The sequence below is a fragment of the Hibiscus syriacus genome, unplaced genomic scaffold (genome assembly GCF_006381635.1).
Source record: "Hibiscus syriacus cultivar Baekdansim isolate YM2019G1 unplaced genomic scaffold, ASM638163v2 tig00110429_pilon, whole genome shotgun sequence".
Taxonomy (NCBI): Eukaryota; Viridiplantae; Streptophyta; class Magnoliopsida; order Malvales; family Malvaceae; genus Hibiscus; species Hibiscus syriacus.
The window spans coordinates 8,765,930-8,774,958 of record NW_024062733.1 but is presented as its reverse complement, the minus strand read 5'-3'; the positions used below and the strand labels follow the sequence as shown (position 1 = coordinate 8,774,958).

At 31.8% G+C, this 9,029-nt stretch overlaps 1 protein-coding gene across 1 annotated transcript; it reads right to left on the bottom strand.

Annotated features, from left to right (window-relative positions):
- Positions 1-430: 430 nt before the first annotated feature.
- Positions 431-4,162, bottom strand: LOC120124776 (D-aminoacyl-tRNA deacylase-like). The gene is made up of 9 exons (XM_039143353.1): positions 3,979-4,162; positions 3,715-3,895; positions 3,494-3,636; positions 3,349-3,412; positions 2,573-2,625; positions 2,220-2,275; positions 1,959-2,033; positions 1,553-1,741; positions 431-777 (listed from the first exon to the last, which is right to left on the bottom strand). The coding sequence occupies exons 1-9, from the start codon at positions 4,090-4,092 to the stop codon at positions 690-692; spliced, it is 963 nt and encodes a 320-aa protein (XP_038999284.1). The 5' UTR covers positions 4,093-4,162; the 3' UTR covers positions 431-689.
- Between the last annotated feature and the right edge of the window lie 4,867 nt (positions 4,163-9,029).

Below are 9,029 nucleotides of genomic sequence, written 5' to 3'. Positions count from 1 at the left end.
TGAAATGATGATGATATTATGTTTCATTGATCACCAGTTTTGAAATCTCAAACTTTGACAGTTAAAAAGAATATCATAATTAACAGTTTCACATGCACCATTCGTATATTGTATAGTTAAGAATGGTGCCACTTCGAGATCTAAACTGTTTTCTGTTTATTATATTTATAGTTTTAAAATATTTTTGAATGGCAAAAGGGTGGCTAAAGATTTTATATATACATAGATATGTGTGTGCGAATAGTTTTCATTTCCTCTAAATTCAAGTACTGATTGGGATCGATGGACCTTGAATTGTAAAAATAGTCTGAACAAGCATACAAATTTGCCCTATTCTCCCCCTCAACCGTAATGGGGTTGATAACACTCACTTTTTAAGTTTACTTATAATTTGGGATCACAAGTAACTACACTTAAATAACTTAAAAAATAAACATAAAAATGTTATACTTAATTACTCGTATAATTTCATTCAACTGGCTTGTGACTACTAATGGATCATATAAAAATACAAAGCATGAAGCAATAATGAACCAACAGCGCCTTTTCCAATCATCCTCACCTACACTGCTCTTCACTGTCATTTAACTTCCTTCACAACTATAGTATCTATCCATCTTCTGCATCCACAAAAACCCCTTGCACAGCTATTGCTAGGGAAAAGTGGTTCATCCATAAACCGACATCAATCAAATGAAATCGTTTGGTTTTCCGATTTTGATGTTCAGCTCACTTAAATATGCAGTAATTGCATTTTTCTGCCAGCCCTTGAAACTCCTGAAATCAGGACTAAGCATCAAGAGGCATTGAGAAACACTGTCTAAGATGTGCTCATCAAGCTTGGAGAAATTATAGCAGAAAATAAGCACGGCAGAACAGAGAGAAGATGGCAATTGAAACACATTTGATGTCTCCAATCATTTAGTCTCCATTATCTCATGCAGTCGTGGAAAATTGTTTGAAACGATCAAAGAAAAAAATGAAAATTCAGGAGTCACTATGTACCCTATTAACGTATTTTGCAATTTTAATACTTACACAATCCATGGTCAAATGGAGCACCGACTCTTGAAAGCAATTTAGAACCAACAAGGAATTTAAAAGTGTCTATAAAAGAAGTGCTATGCAACTCAAAAACTAGATGGGGAATGGCACACAATGACTCATTTTTATTACTTTACATACTTCTTTTTCTTTTTTCTTTTGACTCTAGTTTCCCTGTCTAAACATCAATACTCGGTGACACCAATACAGTATGTGTTGCTATTTTTATTACTTTACATACTTCTTTTTTCCTTTTTCTTTTGACTTTCTAGTTTCCCTATCTAAACATCAATACTCAGTGACACCAATTCAGTATATGTTGCTCAAAATAGTCCAGCTAAAAACTACATATAAGTGAAAACATGTAACTCCCAGACGCTCAATCCTAAACTGATTCTAGCTGTAGCAAAATCCTTGGACATATTTCTAGATTAATAATCCAACATATAACCAAAAGTATAGATGATTGAACCATGACGTCATTTAATAAAATTATCATTCAACTTACTTGTGATCAAGATGTGCCAAAACTTCCCCGTCAGGGAAAGCTGATTTTGTAGCTTCATATGCAACTTTAATCGATTGCTTCCATGTTCCACCATTACCATCTGTATTTCCATTTACTTTTGACTGACTTGGATCTTCCATTGGTATACAATATCCAGAAAGCAAGTGACCCACCCAAACACCTTCTTTTCTGCAGTTGGAAGTTTAAAATGAAGAAAAGATTATTAATAGTGAAAAAGCCTCGTTCAAACACTTTTTTTTCTCTCTTCCTGGAAACAGGCGAACAAAATACTTCAAAGGCATGTTGATAAGTTCAGCATTACAGGAGATATGTGGTAGCAGGAAAATTTTGAAGAATGAGAGCTGCATGGCCATGTGTAGAAAAGCTAATGATAAGAACTACTTACAAGACTATATCCATGTGTCGAGGAGCATAATGTCCACCACCAATTCCGAGAAGCACTTTCCTTTTGTCATTCTCCCTAGAATATAAAAAAGAAGTTATAAAATACCATGTCATGTCAGTAATCCAAGGCATATTATCATGAAGAGAAACTGTTTCTTTCCAAAGAACAAAGCAAAAGAGGAATGACAGAAAATAAGGCAAAAATAAGTGCTTGGAATGTCATAAAAGGCATAATGAATTATGTCAGTTATTAGATTAGTACCTGCCCCAGTTTCCGACTGCATCACCACCTCCAAGCCCAAGTCCTTCCCAAACCAACTTCAAGCACAGACAGAAGAAGTTACGGAAAGAGCCTGTCACCTCTAATAATCTATCTATTTTACTTGGTGCCACAAGTTAAAAACACTAGAAGTATTAAAAATGTTATCCATGTTCAACCATCAGACTTTGTTATATTATTTCACTCACTCAGGACGTTAAAGGTAAAATAGAACATAATTCAACAAAATGTCAAGAACATTGGAGAAAGCAACAAAATGACAAAGGCATAATAACAATAGGGCTGTGCCAATAACTAACACTTGAAACATAACATATGATAAATGAATACTCAACTAGAGCCATGACTTGAGCAGCATCTAGCCTCGTCCAATGCTCGTCCGTACTGCCTATAACAACAAAAAAGAAAGCATATTAAAAACAGAAAAAAGAGAGCAGATAAGTCCTGGAAAATCATTGCAGAAATCCGTCTAGCAGGAGCTTAAATATTTGCAAAAAAGGAAGGCTATCGGCATCAAGCAGACAAAAAACTGTCACAATATAAAGCAACATTAAAACTCTTCCAGCTAAAATCAAGTAAACACGGAAACATAAAATGTTCTTCCTTTTGGCAGCTGTCTATTTAAAAGCAAAAAAATCATATGAAGGGGACACTGCAAATGATGATCTCACACTTGACGAGTTACTGAATAAAATTTGAAAAGCATGCTTGGTAATTATCAGCAGAGGACTATTTCACCTCAATAAAGGAGTACATAAAGAAAATCTCAAACAAAATCCATATCCATATATCAATTTAACAGCTCAGTTAGTGTGCATGTACAGGTAGACTAGCTTCATAAATTATCCTAAAACACCAGTCCAAATCTGATCGGCAAAGATTCATCCCATCCCATGAAAACCAATATAGCTGCTTTTCCATTTATTTATTTATTCATCTATTGATTTTTGTTTCCAAATTTTAGCATAGATTTCCCTCAAGAAACTATTTTTGGGGCAAACTTTAGGACAGCTGAGGCCACATCAAAGAGAATGTGAAATAAATGAACTCTAGTTAAATTCCTAGCTTTGAAGTGGGAAAAACAATAATATAGCAGACAGCAATGGATTACCAATCTCAAGGAACATTGTTGGTTTTGTTGTTATAGGTCCATGATGCGTACCCTCCAAAGTTATCTAAAACAAAATTTAAAAATACTATTAATTTTTTTAAAAGGGTAAACAAAGTTGTAAGCAATAATCAATAATCAGAATGACCTCAAATTCAGGAACCAAATTATGAGATTGGGCAAGTTTCTTCAAATGCCTAAGCCAGGGCCCCATCCTAGGGTCAGGCGGCGCTGCCCAACCTGGCCTCCCACCCTGTGGCGGAACATCTCCTTCGCGCAAATGAGGTATCCCTGCATTCCACACAGAGAAAGTAAGAAATCTTAGCTTTAATCCCAACATTAAAAAAACTTGTTTTACAAATAAATTACCGATTGGATGAACAGTGAGAGCCGGGCGATTGGAAACAGCCGTATGTTTGCTGAAGAAAATAACCTCATCGACAGCCTCTCCAGTGGCTTCTTTCCAACGGTGATCCAAATCGTCCTCCTCGACGATGCTTTTGTCGTGTTGAAGTAGCCGAATATTTTGATTAGAAAAACTTTTTATTCCCTAAAAACCATTAAAAATGAAAAAATTAAACCGGCCGCAAAAATTAAGATTTGAAATACTGATTAACGCATATACTTAAGGACCTGCTGCTGTAAAGAGGGGACGGGGACGGGAAGCCAACCGGGGTTGGCCAAGAGGGCGTTGGCAGGGTTGATTGAGGCCGGATCGCTGGTTGTCGCTACTAATATCGTCACCATTTCTGGTTTTACTTGTATTTTTGCTTCGAAATTGTAGAATTTAAAGAGCTGAAGGTCGGAGATCTGTTTTCCGCCCACAGCTTGCACTAAAACCAACGGCTTCGTCAGTGTAAATGTTAGTGAGGCTGCGCTCCTGGCCTAAAACTAGAATCATGAAACGGCGTCATATTATGCTTTTGAGCGGGTACAATCATATTATGCTTTTGAGCGGGTACAATGAATTCTTCTATTGTAGGGTGATGAATGAAAATGAACTTATTTCCGTTAATATATATATATATATATATATATATATATATATATATGATTTCTTCTTGCTCTTCTCTCTTTTTTTTAATAATTTTTGTCAATTTTATTGATTAATCTAATTTTTTTCTTTAATTTTGTTTAACAGGCGACGACATCAGTTTTAATGTTGATTGCCGTCCGCCGATTATTTTTTTTAGTTTTTTAATAAGAATAATTATGTCTTTGTGACATATTCTTTGCTTTTACATGTTTATCTCTACCTTTATGACATGTTTTTCTCTGTCTTTCGGTAGCTTATTTTCTGTCGTTATTTTTGTTTATAATTTTTCTCAGGGTTAAATTTGATATTGTCACGATTGATCAAGATGACGCTTATTTGTTATCATGGTGATATTTCCTTCTTTGAACCCTCGGATTGATTTGGATACGCATTTTACGTTCGTGGATAGTTTTCTCAAGTCGTTTGACTTTGATTTACGATTTTTCGGTGGTCTTTCAGTAGCTTCATTCTCCTTTGGGATTCGTTTACCGATGCAGTCAGATTTGTTTGTATTTTTATTTTATTTGAGTTTTTTAGTTAGGTATTTTAACATTTTCCTTCTTTAGTCCTTATGTGATCTAGGTGGTTAGTTTTTGTCTCAATGATAGTAGGAAAATGTCATAATTATATTTTAGATTTACGGTTATGGTTATAAATCTTCATTGTTATTTTGAATATTTTTTATTTTTAATAAAATTAGCCACTTTCTATAATATATATATATATATATTGAAATGATCGTTAATATATATTAATCAAACACAAGATCAAGGGGAGAACCGGAGGGGTAAAGCTACGACCATAATAACTAATGCGGAAAACAACACCGAAAACGGGCAAAGTTATCACGGAAAATAGCAATGTGGAATCATATCAATAATAATATATTATAATTGTAATTTAATAGGTGCCGTAATTATTTTTTTGTAATTTGTATTTCAACTTAAAGTGAATGATTTTATTTTTTTGGAGTTGCCACTAATCTTTTGGGTTATACAAGGTTGGATAACTAAATTTTTTCTTTTTTATCAGATCTATGTCTTATCAGATATTTACTTAAAAGAGTTTAGAAGTCAATTACGTGTGACAAAAGATGAACACTCCCACATTGATCTTTCTATACCAACACAATTACGAGATGTTTTAATAATAAAAATAAAGTTTAAGGCCAAAGAAGATGTTTTTTTACTTATCTTTGAGAGTTTATTAATACAAAATAAAAAAAGAGTCAAAAATATTTTAAATAAAAATGTAACTTAAAGTTGAGTTGAATATGTAGTACTACAAAATTTTGGTTAGTGGGTAAAATGAAAGTTTGATGGTTAAAGTATATATTTAGGAAAAGTTTAAGGATTAAATGATAATTTTTAAAAATAAGTATTTTATTCTTGAATAATTTACTACCAAGAATGATGTTTTCATGTTACTCATATTTTTTTGTACCAAACTGGTTTTAAAATCTATAAAAAGTTAAAGTTTAGGGAAAAAAAATCGGATAGTCGGATCAAATAAAAAATTTATGAAATTTTGCTAGATAATTGTAGACACCTATTTTCGTCCGGAGATTTTTTTATATAATAATATCGTATAGTTTTTGAAAGATTGTTTTTGTTTCGTTTCGTTTACACATATAGTTTTTTTTAAATCGATTTTTGAAATATATATATAATATATAGTTTTTCAAAACATTTTGAAAATATATAATATATAGTTTTTTTAAAAACATTTTTAAAAAAATATATATATTATAGTTTTTGAAAAATAATGTAATATATAGTTTTTTGAAAATATTTATAATATATAGTTTTTGAAAACATTTTGAAAAAATATATAATATATATAGTTTTTGAAAACATTTTGAAAACTTATATAATATATAGTTTTGAAAACATTTTAAAAAATATATATAATATATAGTTTTGAAAAAATATATAATATATAGTTTTGAAAACATTTTTAAAACATATATAATATATAGTTTTAAAAACATTTTAAAAAATATAATATATAGTTTTAAAATATTTTTGAAAATATATATTATATAGTTTTGAAAATATTTTGAAAATATATATAATATATTATTATTATTATTATTTTATTATTATTATTTATTTATTATTTTTATGTCCAAACGAAGTCCAACAAAGGCCCAGTAGGAAACCTAATCGGGTTTGGGCCTGACCTGGTCCTAACTCGATTAGGGTTTCATGTCTAGCCGGAGGGCGCCGCACGGTCAGAGAAGTCAAGAGCCAACCACGTGAAACGACCGGCTGAGATCCCCGGGATTGCACCATCCCGGGGTGTTCGGTCAACCCACGAACAGTCCACTAAAGTCCCAAAATAATCTGGAACGATCTCGAGATCACCGAAAATGAACCATCAGTGGTGGGGTATAAATACCCCACCAAGTCTGTCACGAACAACAACCGACAGAGAACACGACAAAAAAAAACAACAAGATCGAAATACAACAGAAAATATCGAAGCAAACACAAGAGCAAATCATACAAAAACCATCCCAAATACCAACAAAAACAGGAAAAAAAACAGAGGCCTTTTTTCATCTAATGGAGCGAGGGCAGTGAAGGAACGACATCGGAGGAAAAGTGCCGAAAAACGAAACGTTTTCCTCAAAAAGGTGAAAACCCGAAACTTGCTCGTTAGATCTACGCCAAGTAAGGTGTTTTGTTTTTGGTATTTGAGGGTCGGTTTTGGGTTCACGGGGTCGATAGGATCATTTGTGTGAGTTTTGATTTTTTCGGCCGCTAGCAACGGTCGGCGCGATGGGGAGGTTACCGGGCGGTGGCCTGCCATTGGCCGGAGAATGATAGGTTGAGAGCTTTTCTTGGGTTAGGGAAGATGAGTTTTGTGGGAAATGTTTGAAATGATTTGGAATTGGGGTTTTTGGGTATTTATATACCAGGGACCTCTGTGTAATTTTAATGTCAAATGACCATTTTACCTATAAAATACAGTGCACCTAAATGTGCCACATGTCAAGTTCTTCATCTAAGGGCTAAGATTAAATCCTGGAGCTAATAGTTACCAAATTTACCCATATAAGTTTCTAAAATATCAATATTACCTTTCTTAATCCAATGATTAATATTTAACATGGAAATCATCTTAAATCCAATGGTCCATATTAAACCTTATCTTTTAAAATATAGGAAATGACTTCTTTGACCTTGCTTTATTATTGTCGTAACCATATTTCGGGTGGGCCCAAAATTGGGCTTCGACTTGAAATAAAAATGTTAGAGTCACCACCGATCATTTAAAAACAATATTTAGGTTGATCGGACACCATCTTACCTGATCCGCGTTTTACCAGAAATATATCGGGTTCGGGAGTCGGTTAGAATCAAGAAAGGATTAGCACCCTTGTACTGTCATTTTGGTACCAATTAATTTGTCGGTTGTCTTGATTGTAAAAATTGAAATTTAAATTAAAACTTAAAAATTCAATTCAAATTAATTACCTCTGAACGATTGAAAGTATTCCTAAAAAGTAAAAAATGTTAGATAAAAAATAATAAATAAATATTAAATAAATCAAAGGAAAAAGAAAGAAGATAAAATAAAATAAGAAAATGAAAAATATTAAATAAATCAAAAGAGAGAAAAAATAAAAAAAATAAAATAAAAAAGTGAATTATTAAATAAATCAAAGAAAAAGTTGAAAAAGGAAAAAATTAATAAAAAATGAAAATAAAAAAATAAAAAATGTTAAATTTTAAAAGTAATAAAATAATAATAATAATAATAAGTAAAAACTATAACATAAATAATTTAAAAACAAAAAAAAACCAAAAAAATGATAAAATTTAAGAGGGAAAAAAATGAATAACAAAAAAAATTAAAGGATCAAATTGAAACAAATTGGAATTGAATGATCAAATTGCTACTAAAAATGTGCTACAAGAGATAAAGGGGTTAAATTGTAAAAAAATATAAATTATAAATAGGGACTGAATTGAATAAAATGAAGATTCAGAGGCTAAATTGAACACAGTGACCGAAATGAATTACACTTCAAAAGTTTGGGGGACGGCGGAATTGATTTAAAAATCTTATAAAATTAATTTTTTTGTCAAATTAAATTTTATATTCGGATTCGGATATCCAGATATTCAATCTAAAAAATCAAATACCCGAATTTCGGATATCCGATTTTTTCGGATCGGATACGGATAACTATTTTAGGTATCCAAAATTTTCGGATATCCGAATTTTCGGATCGGATTTGATCCGATATTTGGTTTTGCAACCCCTAATGACCATGACTAGCATTAAAAGAAAAAAATTCAAAAATTCTCTCCAGAGCTTGTTACTTACTGTCGTGGTGGTATTTAGAACATTAAGGTGAGATTTAAATTTTATTTTTAAGCTTTTTAAGTTTGATTTAAGGTTTAAACATGAAATTCTCTCAATTTGGTACCATTTATTCATTATTTTGATTAGTATATATTATGGAATTTAAGGATAGATAATTTGAGGTTTAACGATTCAAACTTTCAGATTCTAAACACTTCAAATGAAGCTTGAAAAATAACAAATTATCTAAACACTTCAAATAAAACATCCTTTTAACTTTCCTTAATAACTGAATTGGTCCTTCAATCTTAATCTTAGGATTCAAGCTTCA

Bases quoted from the DNA above. Each gene is read 5' to 3' on its own strand.
- LOC120124776 (XM_039143353.1), bottom strand. From the start codon at position 4,092: ATGGTGACGATATTAGTAGCGACAACCAGCGATCCGGCCTCAATCAAC. The intron at 3,637-3,714 runs GTAATTTATTTG...TGTGGAATGCAG, and splicing joins TCTCACTGTTCATCCAATCG to GGATACCTCATTTGCGCGAA. The intron at 3,413-3,493 runs GTCATTCTGATT...ATTTTGTTTTAG, and splicing joins ATTTGGTTCCTGAATTTGAG to ATAACTTTGGAGGGTACGCA.